Genomic DNA, 16,088 nt, shown 5'->3' with positions numbered 1-16,088 from the left:
GATAAAATAAAAAAGTAAGAGAATCACACGGCTTTTGTCTATGTCGGGTGTAGCCAATTGAACAGACATCAAAAATTCAGTTCTCGGAATCATTCCAGTCTGGGTGGGTGTAAACATCACAGTTTCACAGTTCCATGTAAACAGAAATTATATAAAAGAAAGGTGGATAATTACAACAAACAACGAACTGTCGGGCAGAAATGAAGCTTTGATATAGAAGAGAAATTGTATTACGTCACTCGGTACAGGGTAGTGCAAAATAAGAGTATCCGATTACATATAGCAGCGTCAATAAACCGAATGTCTGGTGCAGTAATTCTTTACATTTACCACAGCCCGCAACCCCTGGATTTTTTGAAGTTGTTATACGTCCCTGATAGACGAAATACTCACAAATTTAGACTCAGAACAATATTATCTCAGCTGGCCGATTAAAAATTCTGAGAAAATTAGGATGGCTTTCAATATCCTACAACAGCGGTCCCGTAATAGGGTGGAGTGAAAATATGAAGTTTATGGAATCAAAATGTAATACCAGGGAATAGTTGTGCAGAGCAGGTTCAGGTCTAAATACAAACACTGTACAGTATGCAGCACAGGAAGGGCTAGATTTCATTCACTTATTCATAGTTTTCTGCCCAAGGGCAGTTCTTTCATTGCAAACTCAGCATTCTCCAATATTTTCTATTTTCTGCCTTCCTCTGTCTCCACATAAGATCCATAATGCACATATATCTTAATGTCGTCTATCATCTTCTTCTTCTGCTCCCAACTCTTCTACCTTCACCATTCCTTCCTGTGCATCATCCCATGTTTGCAATTTTACTTGGAAAAGATAGAAAGAGGTAACTTCCCGTTGCTTTCCGCACACCAACTCTCTCCTTCGTATCTTAAAAGATCCCAAGAGGCCCAAGAGTGGAGGTGAGGAGAGAGGGTTTGACTAATTAGGCTCTCTTGACTTAACCTAAATTCACCGCAGGGGTTAAATATCAGTTCTATCAGGATTTTTAATTCGATCAGAGACCGAGAAATCCCAATTTAAGGACTAGAGTGTTACATAATTGTATTATTGTGTTCTTTCGCACTTTGTTGGGTGTGAAAATATTAATAGTTCCTGATAATTTTAAAAGCTGTAGAGTTTTACTGTCAAAGTTATAATAATAATAATAATAATAATAATAATAATAATAATAATAATAATAATAATAATAATGTGAAAATTTAATTTGTGTTGTTTCTAAAAAACTCTTTCATTTGTGGGATAAGCCCTCTTACCTAAACAGCATCGGTACATTAATATAAGATTAAAAGTCATTTTTATTCTAAGAAAAAATCATAGTCCATTGTAGATAATATTTTACAAACTCTACTATGTTATTAATATTTACAGGTTAAGCTTAACCATTTTAAAAAATGAGACCTTCCTTCTTCATTGATTTTGAGATGGAAGTAATAATAATAATAATAATAATAATAATAATAAAATGAAATGTAACATATTCTTTATGGCTAGCCTATATGACTTCGGAATAAAGTGATAAAACTGGAGATAAAATTGAAGTTATGATTACATATGCGTAACTTCAGAATAAAGAAGCAAATAACAAGACACAGAACGTATAATTCAAGAATTCTTAGAAATCACCCTCTTGTAAATCCATTTCAGTTTTTAAATATAACTTTATCTTAGTAAATAAATGTCTCATTAATTGTTGTTCAGGCAAATTATAGCGCTAAGTGAAGTATAATGTTGGTCTTCACGTAACTTAAATCTTACTAGCTTTCCACTAAGTTACGACTAAAGTGTAAGTTAAGTTGCAATGACGCGTGGGGTAAAAGGAAGGGATGAGCGACGTATTTCGGCTTGTGACGTACGCCGCAATTGGCGCCCAGTTCTGCAAGCCTGAGATAGACGGAACAGTGCCAGTACCTTAGGTTTGATTCAGTCTATAAATAAATGCATGTTCAATAAAATAAATGCAGTGGCGGTTCGTGCCTAAAATGACAAGAGGTTCACAACTTTTATGATATTACATAGTTTTCCAACGATTTAAACAATATATCATCTCTGAAAAAAAATAATAATAAATACTACAGTACTTTAAACTAGACAATTGCCTTAAAATGAGCTTGATGATGATGATGAAATATCTTTGAAAGAACATAGCGATTTTTCCTTACATTATAATTCTTCTTTCAATATTCTGCCTGAAAGCTGAGCTAAGCTGTTGCCTAATTTCTGCTTTTTCAAGGACTGATAAATCTAGGCCAGCATTTTTATGAGCAATAGATTCCTCCTCCTTAATTTTCTGTATCAAATGGCTTAAATCTGACACACCAGTGCATGTCAAGCTCGTATCCTTACCCTTAGCAAATAAGCAGGCACGGGAAACAAAATAATTTATTCGTAGATTCACAACCGCAAATCCAGATGTTTCTTTCATATTTTTTACATTAAAAGCCCTGCAAAATGTTTTACCTCGGCTTGTTTGTGCTTGCTTTAGATCTAGTTGAGGTAACGGCCTTCCAAGGTTCTTTATTTTACGCTTATCTTCCAAGATTAAAACTAAAGAATTTTTGCTATTTAATACGAGAAAAATTCATACCGGAATCGAACCCAGGACCTCTCAGCTCTGCGCGCTGAGCGCTCTTTTCAACTGAGCTATGCCGGGACACGATCCACGGCGCCGGCCGAACCCCTCTCGTAATGCTTTACATATTCATTTTGTATGAGGTCTCGTTCACTTAATTGAAAACTACACGGCTATGATGAAATAGCCAATATGTATTATTACTATTTAATACGAGAAAAATAAAATTGGCTATTTCATAATAGCCGTGTAGTATTCAATGAGGTGGGCGAGACCTCATACAAAATGAATATGTGACTAAAGAATTTGTTTGTAAAAAATATTGAACACTATTAATTTTCTTTGGAAATGAACACTGGTCACATTCATAGATGAATAGGCTATATGAAGACTAAAACACCAAGAAAAACTAAATTGACATTTAAAGAATTGTAAGAAACAATAATTTAATAAATACAACAATCAATAACACACACGCACACGTGCTAAAAGCGTGATCTCAGCTACAGATTGGAGCTAACTTCCGGTTTGCATCACGAAGTCTTTCGCGTGTTGGCTGTCTCACGATCACGTGACACCAGCGCAACCACAAGTTTTCCATGCAGCATTTCCCCTTGCCTCTCGCCCCGCACGCAAGTCCAGAAGTTGGCTTGGCAAGGTTCAGAGGAGAAATTGAACCTCGAAAGCTTACAATCATGTATGTATTCGATCTCTGCGGTTCAAAGGTTTTCATACGACAAAAATACATCAGAGCCGCAAGTAAACTTACTAAAGATGAGCAAGAAACAAAGATGATAGTACAGGGACATAATTTTATTTTTACTAACATTTTTAATATTAACCTGGCTATACCTTTCTATTAACGATTGAAACAGGAAACACCGTTTGCTACCCTTTCCACGACGGAGTTCGATGATACTGGCGTAAAATACAAATCACTTTACTAGGTATAGGAGGGAAGAAAAGTAGTTCATCCATTTATGTAAACTAGGAAATATCGCAATTTTGAGTTTGATAATTTTCATTAGGTTTTTGTTTAATCAAAATACAGTACTGTATTAACACTTAGTGTTTTACACACGAATTGAGCTATCCATTCGGAAGTATTAATTATGCAGTGTATATTGTACTGTTACAGCACATTAGCGTACTATATAGAGAATTAAGTTAAATTGAAAAATAATTATAATATGGATCTTTAAACACATTTTAGAAAATGGTGGCCGTTCATTTCGATACAGGCTTCAGTTCTTTTGTCCATATTATCGCACTATAGACTATTGTACCTAATTCCAATTACCAGTTTCGACCTTCGTACGAGTAACTCATATTGAAATAATTCTGTACCTACTCTATAAAAGAGTACCTTACGTACTGTAAATTCAATCTTCACTTCTGCCCGATCCGAAAAGATAAAATCACTCAGAAATGCTATCTACTGTCCGTTCAAGTGGTTTTGTCGCAGGGTTGTAGAAAGGGGGGGGGAAATCACGTGATAGTTAATTACTTAAGGAGGCCCTTTTATGTAAGTTATTTTAAACAGTTGTATAATATTACGTAAACGTCCAATTCCTAACAGAAATTAATGTTTTCAGAAAAGAGCTAAGCTAGCCCAGCTACTAGACTTTACAAAGGGGCGAACAGAAGCAGGTGGGGAAACCGGGATGCGACATAGGGAAACGGACGACAGTACCCGTACGAAAATATGATTCAATATTGAAAGCTTTTTCGTCACTGGAAAACGCGAACATATTTCTGAAACGTACTATACTCAGTAACTCAGTACTGCTTACGCGCCCTCGGCTGTGTCGTGGAAGTTTACTAGTAGAAGGGGTGGGAGTGAAGTACATTCTAAAACTCAGGTACAATAAAAATTTAAGTAAAAATAAAATGATGTCCCTGTATAAATTATAAATAAATTTATTTAAACAATTAAATTGTTCTTTGTTTTTCCTGGAGTTCTCTGAACCATTGAACGCATAGGACGCACCGCCACTGAATAAATGGTTACAATTATTTGATAACTGAAGTTTGTGTTTATTAAAAATGTGACTATAGAGCAGGGCTGGACACCGGGAGCAAATCCATACTCTAAACGGGGAAGCTTAATATTCATCGGGCATGACATCAACGCTGAGCGGTGTTCGGCGGGGAAGAAAGGGGTTGAAGAGAATCATATGGCTCCCCGTGAGGGAGTAGAATCCGCTCTTGGTGCCCAGCCCTGCTGTAGATTAGACTGAAGACGGGCTGTCTAACACGTTCAGCCACTTGTTTAGATGCCGACGAGTCAACCCACGCGGCTGTTCAGCTTCATGAACCCGCTGGCCGCGGAGATATGGATCTACGTGCTGGCTGCGTACCTACTCGTCAGCTTCACCCTCTTCGTCATGGCGCGCTTCTCACCCTACGAGTGGAACAACCCTCACCCCTGCCTCGCCGAGTCGGATGTCGTCGAGAACCAGTTCTCCGTGTCCAATAGTTTCTGGTTTATCACCGGTACCTTCCTCAGGCAGGGCTCGGGCCTCAACCCCAAGGTAGCCTTGCCACAGGGTGTAAACAGTATCTGTGTATTTGTTGCAGGTGTCGGGGAGTCTTCCCCTGAATCGCTTTCGATGTGATTGTTTACTTTTCTGAACTGTCGCTTGTTTCAGCTTCATTCTGAACCCCTCCAACCCTACCATATGTGGCGCTTGTTTTAGAATTATCCCGAACCTACCAGAACACGTTTCAAACTTCTACCCAATCAACCCACACATTGAAGATATTTGTAACCTCCTCTTGAATCAATCCATATACCGAAGTTATTTTTAAACTTCTCTTGAATTATTCGGCGCATCCGTGTACGAAATTTGTTTCTGCCTCCTTCCGAATCAGTAACTACACTGAACTCAGTTTAGCCTTCTCTTAACTCATCTGCACGAATAACTTGTTTTAGTCTTTCTTTGAATCAACCCGCACATAAACTTATTTTAACTTTGTTCAATTTACGAAACTTATTTTATCCTTCTTCCGATTCAATCCATACCCTGAAATTTCCTTTTTGATAAAATAGGTTCCATGTACGAATTTAACCTTTCCTGAATAAATTCATCATGAAATTGATTTAGCCTTCTTCAATCTATACACGAAATTTGTTTTAGGTTTCGAACAAAGAGAATGCAATATTTCAATCTTCTCAAATCATTTTATACACAAAAATCCGCACGCGGAACTTGGCTTGGACTTAGTACACGGAGCATATTATAGCTTTCTTCTGAATCAATCTGTACACGGAGCTTCTTTGGCCTCCATTTCAACCAACCAATTGACAGAACTGATTTAGTGTTTCTTTTTATCAATTCGTACACAAGGCACATTTGATCCTAACTTATGAATGAATCCGTATACGAACTTCTTTATCTTCCGTTCGTTACCTTTCGTTTTAGTCTGTTCGCATACGGAACTCATTTTAGCCTTCCTCCTAATGAACCTATAAACGGAACTTGTTTAGCCTTTTATGCAATTAATACACCGAACTTATTTTAGCCTTATTTTGAATCAATTCGTACATGGAATTCATTTCAGCCTTTTCCTGTATCAATCCACACATGGAACTTTCGGCCTTCTTATGAATTATGCCATATGCGGAACTTCTTTTAACCTTCTATTTAATCAATTCCTGCGTGGAATTTGTTTTATTCTCCAAAATCAATCCATATACAGAACCATTATCAGTCTCCTTTCAATAAATTCTTACACTGAATTTATTTTAACAGTTTCTTCAATAAATAAATACATGAAATGTTACTCCTACGTTTCAATCAATTCGCACACGAACTGCTTTTAATCCTGGGCTCGACAGCTCGTAGAGGACCAAAACCGACCGGCCGATTGCTAGCCTCAAGTCCAAATGCCTCAGCGAAGGTTAACAATCATCCTAGCAGTACTGGGGTGAGGGTAACGTGTTGTTAGAACAATGATTCCTCCAGTCGTTTTGTGAGTTTCTGAAACCGGATTTCGCTATCTATCGCAGCTTCCTAAATTCATCACTATGTTGGGTGGGCACTGGTTTAATACATTCGCTGAAATTTCATGAGAAAATCTCTTTCCCCCATAAGGTATCGAATTAGAGCGAATTCCGTAACACAAGTTCAGGCATGATGCCTTACACGACTCTACGGCGCGGGACAGAACTTGTTTTAACTTTCTTCAAAATCAATTCGTATTTTGAAAAATATTTTAACCTAATTCTTTATCTATGCACTGAAATTATTTTGCCTTCTTCCCAAACAATCCATACGCCGAACGTATTAGTCTTGATTTTAATAAAATTGCATATAAACATTATTTTACCCTATTTTTAATTAACTTATTTAGCCTTTTCAATCAGTACGCCGAACTTACTGTTGCTTTCTTTTTAATCAGTTAATATCCAGAGTGAATCGTAAATAATGTCATTGATTTCAAGGAATTATTCTTTGAGATATTTCAAACAAAAGGGTTTAATACAATTTTGCTCGTTTTTTCCTTCCTTTTCGAGATAAAAACTGTTTTATATTAAACATTTCACATTTCATAACTTGTTTTGGGAAAGCCATTTATTTAATTTTCAGTATTTTCAGTCTATTTAAGAGAACAGTGTAGTACGATAATAAATGATTGAAAAAATTTTAGTTTTGCCTTTTAAATGTGCAGAAATTTGGTCCGAAAGAATGTAACATTGTAAAATTCATTTGCAGAATGAAAAGTCACACTTGTTCAGATCAAATTCCTGTACATTTGAAGGAGAAAACTAAAAATCTTTCAGTAATTCTTTATCATAATACACTGCTCTCTTAAATAGACTGAATTAAGAATAAATCAATAGTTTTTCCAAAACACGTTATGAAATATTTCATCACAAAAAAATATCTCGAAAAAGAAGTAAAACCGAGCAAAATTCTACTATTTTTTAAATATCTCAAAGAATAACCTCCTGAAATTAATGACATTACTTACACGTTTCACTCTGTATGGAGTATATTATTTTAGCCAACATCTACAAATACACCTGGACAGTACACAAAATATGTTTAGCCTTCTTGTTAAACAATATGTACACTGAACTTACTTCAGCTTCCTTTTCAACCAATTTGTACATGGAACTCATTTTAGCCTTCCTTTGAATCAATCCACACATGTAACTTGTACTCGGAACTTGCTTCACTCTTCTCCAAAATCAATCGGTATACGGATCTTGCTTCACCCTTCTTCTGAATCAATCCGTACACGCTTCTTCTGAATCAACCCATGCACTGTTAATACTTCAGCCCTTTTCTCAATCAATCCGTAGATGTAACTTGGTTCACCTTTTTCCATAATCAATCTGTACACGAACTAATTTTAGCCTTTCCTGAACTTGTCCATATACTGTAGTTATTTTAGCCTTCTCCACTTTTACTTCCTACGTGAGCTTTTTTTATTCCCCTTCCTTATCCTTTACCATACAAAATTTAATCTCTCTCTGAACTTCCATTCAAGGTTATATGTTCAGCCTTCTGAATCCTTCCGCACGAAGCTGTTTTCCAGCCTTCTCCTGAACCCCTCCGCACGAAGCTGTTTTCCAGCCTTCTCCTGAACCCCTCCCTTGTTGCAGGTTTCGGAGAGCATGCCTAGCCGCCTCTTCTCCTTTCTGAACCCGCTGGCTGTGGAGATCTGGCTGTACATGTTCGGGGCTTACATCATGGTGTCCTTCACTATTTGGGTAGTGGCACGCTTCTCCCCTTACGAGTGGTGTGAGCCCAACCCATGTAAAGGGGGCGCGGGCGTGGACGCTGGCGGGGGATGCGACTGCCCCCATTCTAACGCGGCAGCGGCGGCGGCCCTGCTGGTAGTCGAGAACGACTTCACGTTGGCCAACAGCTTCTGGTTCACCATCGGCACGCTCATGCAGCAGGGCTCAGACCTCAACCCCAAGGTAGTGCCACAGAGTCGCAAGCACGATACCCAATGCCGGCATAAAAATTATGTGATTTTTTTTATTGTATTCATCTATCAATTATTATTACTATCATTATTAACATTATTATATTTGTGCTCATTTGCATCCTTCTCTACAGAGTAGGCACAAAGTTCCGTTACCTCCTATAAATAACCTCAAATACACACATTATTAATATAATTCCGGTCATAATGCAGACATACATCCACTTCACACTATGTGTTCTAAGTGTCAGAAGGCCCAGTACATCCCCCGTCATTATCCTCACACAAATACTAGAATAAAATAAAGTTCCTTACGCAATTCGTTTTTGAGTGTGTGCACTCGTACTCATGTATGCAAACTTAAAAGTACAGGGACATCATTTTATTTTTACTTCAATTTTTATTGTACCTGAGTTTTCGAATGTACTTCACTCCCACCCCCTCTACTAGTAAACTTCCAACCGTTCTCCACACAGAACCAAGGCCGCGTATGCAGTACTGAGTGAGTATAGTACGTTCCAGAAATATGTTCGCGTTTTCCAGTGACGAAAAAGCTTTCAATATTGAATCATATTTTCGCACAGGTACTGTCATCCGTTTCCCTACGTCGCATCCCGGTTTCTCCCACCTGCTTCTGTTCGCCCCTCTGTAAAGTCTAGTAGCTGGGCTGTCTTAGCTCTTTTCAGGAAACAATTTCTGTTAGGAATTGGACGTCTACGTAATATTATACAACTGTTTAATATACCGTAACTTAAATAAAAGGGCCTCGTTAAGTAATTAACTGTTACGTGATCCCCCCCTTCTACGACCCTGCGACAAAACCACTTCATCGGACAGTAGATAGCATTTCTGAGTAATTTTATCTTTTCGGATCGGGCAGAAGTGAAGATTAAATTTACAGTACGTAAGGTGCTCTTTTATAGAGTAGGTACAGAATTATTTCAACATGAGTTACTAGTACGAAGGACGAAACTGGTAATTGGAATTAGGTACAATAGTCTATAGTGCGATAATATGCACAAAAGAACTGAAGCCTGTATCGAAATGAAAAGTCACTTTTCAAAAATGTGCTTAAATATCCATATTATGATTATTTTTCAATTTAACTTAAATCTCTATAATGTACGCTAATGTGCTGTAACAGTACAATATACACTGCATAATTAATACGTCCGAATGGATAGCTCAATTCGTGAGTAAAAACACTTGTTGTTAATACAGTACTGTAATTTGATTAAACAAAAACCTAATGAAAATGATCGAACTCAAAATTGCGATATTTCCTAGTTTACATAAATGGATGAACTACTTTTCTTCCCTCCTATACCTAGTAAAGTGATTTGTATTTTACACCAGTATCATCGAACTCCAGTCTTGGAAGGGGGAGCAAGCGGTGTTTCCTGTTCTAGACCTTTAATCCAAAGATATAGCCAGGTTAGTATTAAAAATGTTAGTAAAAATAAAATGATGTCCCTGTTTAAAATATTACTAACTGATCAGCACTGTAAAAATTATGTTGAATTATACCTCCTTCTGCATCTGCAGTTTAAATACTAACATACTTATATTTTTCCACGCATTCACGTACAACTCTCCTAAAAATATGACATACATTATCAAATATAATATTTGTTTTGGCAGACAATTATGATCAACAATATCTGTATAATGACATATTTTTAGTGTTTTCCACACCTAATTTTCAACTAAGTATCAGCTGAGATTTAATTCTTCGTATGAATATAATAGTAATTCATAGTACAAGAGAGTAAAATTAGATTTTATCCGCAGTAGAAGTTTAGCGCCCGAGGCGAAGACATTTATAATTTCTACGAGCGCATAAAATCTGTTTACTCTCGTGTGTTACATACACAATTTTTATGCATTACTGGTATCTAAATTTAATTTTAAATTTCAGACCTTTTCTTTGTAATGTGTTGGTGCTGCCGTGAGTTAAAATTGTTTATGCTCGACCATGCCGAAATGTAGTAATTATACACCTGGTAGCAGTCCTTTAATGCATATCATTAAAGTACACCTACTCATTAAAGTACAGGTGTTTTCAGCCAATCACAACTCAGCTTACAGGTGTTCAGCCAATGACAAGTCAGCTTTGTACCGTTATAAAACCGCAAGTATCGATTATTCTCGGATATGCAATCGAAAGAGAATTAGCGAAAAGTCACGGAGGCTGGAAATCCAATACTGTCGCAGAAGATTATGTTCTGTTACAATAATAATTAGCGTTAATTGTAAATAGTATTCAAATAAATTCAACTTGTCATCTCGTTTTTCAATGTCGAATTCAATAATCAAAGTTATACCAAGTTTAACGGGATTACACAAGGTCAATGACATTATTGTTCCTCGGAAAAAATCAATACTTTCGCGTCTGCGCACATCTCACAATTCACGACCTAGAACAAGGTCACTTCCGATCTTGTCAGATACAAATAAAATGTATACATCTGAATAATTTCAAGTTAGAAACATGGTCGAGCATAAAAAGTCGTATGAAACTCGCCTATAATGGTAATTAAGAAGCTCGTATGAAAATTATGAAACTCGCTTGCGCTCGTTTCATAAACATCCATACTCGCTTCTTAATTACTATCATTATAGGCTCGTTGCATAATGTACTATTAATTCACTGCTGTGAATAAAGCCATTGTTTAGGTTGCTAAGAATGGTGAAATAAAGACCAGTTTAGATGCCAGTAATGGATGAAATAACATTTCGTTCAACATTGTTTATTTTATTTGTTTATTCATCATCCAGAAGCAGGCATGGGTATCGAGCAAAGAAGTATTTCCTTCACTCGAATATATAACTGATAAGATATAATTATATTCCTTCACAAAGAACTTAAAAAATATGTCACTTATTAACTAAACAAATAACTGAGTTAAGGCTGGTTCACAATAAACCGGGAACGGAAACGACAACGAGAACGGAAATATTGTTCAAATACATATATTTTAACATTATAACCGTTGTCGTTCTCGTCGTTTCCGTTCTCGGATTATTGTGAACCAACCTTTAGTGTCTTTTTTACATAATTCACGCGATCGCTAAGTGGATATCGTACTTTACAGCAAATGAAGGAGTGAAGGGGATAGTTTTTAAGTGTTAAGGAAATAAGCACCCTTGAAACCCCAGGGACCGACTACTGTTAAATTGGCACACTGTTTTGTCAATGTTTGTAAGCATGTATGTACTATGGAGTTTTGCACGAAATAAGCACCGATTCTGTTTTGTGTGTCTAAACCAAACTGTTGTTTCATAGCAAAAACCGAAGTGCTGTCTGTTCCCTTTACATCTATTCAGCATCGTCCTCCACTTCAAATACGTTAAGTGTACACAACATCCCTTTGAAATTATTGCAATTGGAAAACCAATAATACGTTAGCCATGCTCTGCATTCCATTTTATTCCATAAATTTCCAGTTTTTTTTACTTGTCGATAACAATTAAAGTAATATGAATAAAATAGTGTAATTGTGCAGGAGAAAAAACTGTGCATAACTACTCGTATATAATCGGGACAGAAAGACAGACGGCAAGAGGGGACGGTAAACCCGGACGGGAAGATGGAGAAGAATACGAACGGGAAGACAGACAAGCATGCGAACGAAATGATAGACCAGAATACGAACGGGAAGACAGACAAAAATAAATACCAACGGACAAAAATACCAATGGGAAAAACGGACAAAAATACCAAAGGAAACACAGACAAAAATACCAACGGAAACACAGAAAAAATACTAACGGGAAGACAGACAAAAATACCAACGGGAAGAGAGACAAAAATACCAACGGGAAGAGAGACAAAAAATACCAACGGAAAGACAGACAAAAATACCAACGGAAAGACAGACAAAAATACCAACGGGAAGACACACAAGAATACCAACGGGAAGACACACAAGAATACCAACGGGAAGACACACAAGAATAACAACGGGAAGACAGACAAGAATACCAAATGAAAGACAGACAAAAATACCAACGGGAAGACACACAAGAATAACAACGGGAAGAGAGACAAAAAATACCAACGGAAAGACAGACAAAAATACCAACGGAAAGACAGACAAAATACCAACGGGAAGACACACAAGAATACCAACGGGAAGACACACAAGAATAACAACGGGAAGACAGACAAGAATACCAAATGAAAGACAGACAAAAATACCAACGGGAAGACACACAAGAATACCAACGGGAAGACAGACAAAAATACCAACGGGAAGACACACAAGAATAACAACGGGAAGACACACAAGAATAACAACGGGAAGACAGACAAAAAATACCAACGGGAAGACAGACAAAAATACTAACGGAAAGACAGACAAAAATACCAACGGAAAGACACACAAGAATACCAACGAGAAGACGCACAAGAATACCAACGGGAAGACACACAAGAATAACAACGGGAAGACACACAAGAATAACAACGGGAAGACACACAAGAATAACAACGGGAAGACACACAAGAATACCTACGGGAAGACACACAGGAATAACAACGGGAAGACACACAAGAATAACAACGGGAAGACACACAAGAATAACAACGGGAAGACAGACAAAAATACCAACGGGAAGACAGACAAAAATACCAACGGGAAGACAGACAAAAATACCAACGGGAAGACAGACAAAAATACCAACGGGAAGACAGACAAGAATAACAACGGGAAGACACACAAGAATAACAACGGGAAGACAGACAAAAAATACCAACGGAAAGACAGACAAAAATACCAACGGAAAGACAGACAAAAATACCAACGGAAAGACAGACAAAAATACCAACGGGAAGACAGACAAAAATACCAACGGGAAGACAGACAGAAATACCAACGGAAAGATAGATAGAAATACCAACGGAAAGATAGATAGAAATACCAACGGAAAGACAGACAAAAAATACCAACGGAAAGATAGACAAAAATACCAACGGGAAGACAGACAGAAACACCAACGGGAAGATAGACAGAAATACCAACGGGAAGACAGAGAAAAATACCTACGGGAAGACAGACAAAATTACCGACGGGAAGAAATACAAAAATATCAACGGAAATACAGACAAAAATACCAACGGGAAGACAGAGAAAAATACCAACGGGAAGACATCAAAAATATCAACGGAAATACAGACAAAAATACCAACGGGAAGACAGACAGAAATACCAACGGGAAGATAGACAGAAATACCAACGGGAAGAAAGAGAAAAATACCAACGGGAAGACAGACAAAAATACCAACGGGAAGACAGACAAAAATACCAACGGGAAGACATACAAAAATACCAACGGGAAGCCAGACAAAAATACCAACGGGAAGACATACAAAAATACCAACGGGAAGACATACAAAAACACCAACGGGAAGATCGACAGAAATACCAACGGGAAGATCGACAGAAATACCAACGGGAAGATCGACAGAAATACCAACGGGAAGACAGAGAAAAATACCAACGGGAAGACAGACAAAAATACCAACGGGAAGACACACAAAAATATCAACGGAAATACAGACAAAAATACCAACGGGAAGACAGACAGAAACACCAACGGGAAGATAAAAAGAAATACCAACGGGAAGACAGAGAAAAATACCAACGGGAAGACAGACAAAAATACTAACGGGAAGACAGACAAAAATAGGGCTACCAACGGAAATACAGACAAAAATACCACCGGGAAGACATACAAAAACACCAACGGGAAGATAGACAGAAATACCAACGGGAAGACAGAGAAAAATACCAACGGGAAGACAGACAAAAATACCAACGGGATCACACAAAAATACCAAAGCAAAGAGACGAAAATAGGAACGAGAAGACAGACAATAATACAAACGAGCAGACAGACGAAGAGGCAGACGGGCTGGTGGAAGGATAGACGAAAAATCGGGTGAAGGAACACACTAAACTCGGACGGACAGATAACAAATTAACGAAGAGACGAAAACGGGCGAGTTATGTGCAGACAGATGGAGGGGCCAGACGGAACGGTAAACATGTTGAGCAGATAGTACCCCAAAAGCCAATTTTTTAATTCCAGTGAATTCTAAAAACATGTGTATTCTTAAAAAAGATATATGTTAATAGGACCTACACTGTATATATAAACAGACAGAAACATAGAAAAACATTGACAGACATGACGAAGCAGCAGGCACACAGACGACATATCTAAACCATTTCTTTTTTCAGTGATGCCCAAAACTTACATATCCGTGTAAATTTTGAAATCGTTCATACATAAATTTCTATGATGGTTCAAAACACCCTACTGTATAGGCTATCATATACAATGGGAAATATTTCGACAAACTTGAAACCTCTCCCTTATAAAACCTATCGAGTAACTTATATACGGCAACTACCTAACGGAATATGAATTAAGGTTAGTATTCGTAAAAAAAAAGAGAGAGAGAAATCATATATTTCGTTGCTAATAGCTCATGAGCCTTTCAGTGTTGTGTAATTTACTCTACTTCGTTTTACATCATTGTACTCAGCCTAGAGTAAAATCATCAAAATCGGTGATCCAAAAATCATCTCCTCAACATACGGGTACATAAAAGACCAATTCTTATTTATGTGGAATTCAGTCTCAATTTATTGACATGCGAACACCAATCAAAAGCCGTAATGTAGTGTTAGCAACTGAAAAGTAGTAAGTTATATAATGGTTAACTCATGTTGTCGTGCTTTTGCTTTTGTTGTCCGTGTAGCCATGGCTTGGAGACAGTATCGTAAGCATGGATCATTTGTGCTATTTGTTGCCACATCTGTGTTGTCTATGTGTTTGTAGTTTGTTTTATTAGAAAATATTTTGTTCCTGGTGCCACAAGAAGATCCATTTAACCTATGCCAAAGAAGGGGTTATAGGTGCTTATTTTTACAAGACTCTGTGGTACAAAATCTTTTAATTGGGTTGAAGACCTGAACCTTACAAGCAGTTCCATTAAAGTAACAATGAGAATGAATTCTGCTAAAACACATTTCCTGTCAAGTAGAATTCGTTCTCTTACGCCGAATGGAATTTCTAGCGAGATTCTCTACAATTCAGTCGCTTGCTTCATTCTATTTAGCTTTGCAGTAACTCTACCGATCGTCGTGAATTTGAGCCAGAACTGAATTATACTTGTAGTAATACTTAGGACATTATTATTATTATTATTATTATTATTATTATTATTATTATTGGCATTTTATTTCGTACTTACAAGTGATTTTTTTCTAATTTTCTTCTCTTATAACATGCAAAATAAACATACACAACTTAACTTCAAAGAAACTTAAATTAATATCAAACAAGCGAGCAATACTTGATGGCAGAAATTCAACGCTGGAATGCCAAGCGAAGGCTGAAGGAAACCTAATAGAATTGGAAGAACTTGTTGAAATATAAGACAGTGCCTAGTGGACATGAAGTGCAACTATTGGCCTCAGATGATCCTTCTGATACCAAATTATGTTTTGTGTAGAGCTCGGAAGTTCATGCCCTAAAAACTAC

General features: G+C 37.2%; 1 protein-coding gene across 3 annotated transcripts in view; it reads left to right on the top strand.

Moving 5' to 3' along the window:
* LOC138698374 (glutamate receptor ionotropic, kainate 2) overlaps positions 1-16,088 on the top strand; it is a 546,735-nt gene that overhangs the window by 490,576 nt on the left and 40,071 nt on the right. For all 3 annotated transcript variants that reach the window (XM_069824247.1, XM_069824245.1, XM_069824246.1), the window contains one exon: positions 4,868-5,125. In XM_069824247.1, the coding sequence (XP_069680348.1) occupies positions 4,868-5,125 (258 nt within the window). The remainder of the gene's footprint in view (positions 1-4,867; positions 5,126-16,088) is intronic.

This window comes from Periplaneta americana, chromosome 4 (genome assembly GCF_040183065.1).
Source record: "Periplaneta americana isolate PAMFEO1 chromosome 4, P.americana_PAMFEO1_priV1, whole genome shotgun sequence".
Lineage (NCBI taxonomy): Eukaryota > Metazoa > Arthropoda > Insecta > Blattodea > Blattidae > Periplaneta > Periplaneta americana.
The sequence above is the reverse complement of the archived record's forward strand: the minus strand, read 5'-3'. Positions and strand labels throughout refer to the sequence as shown.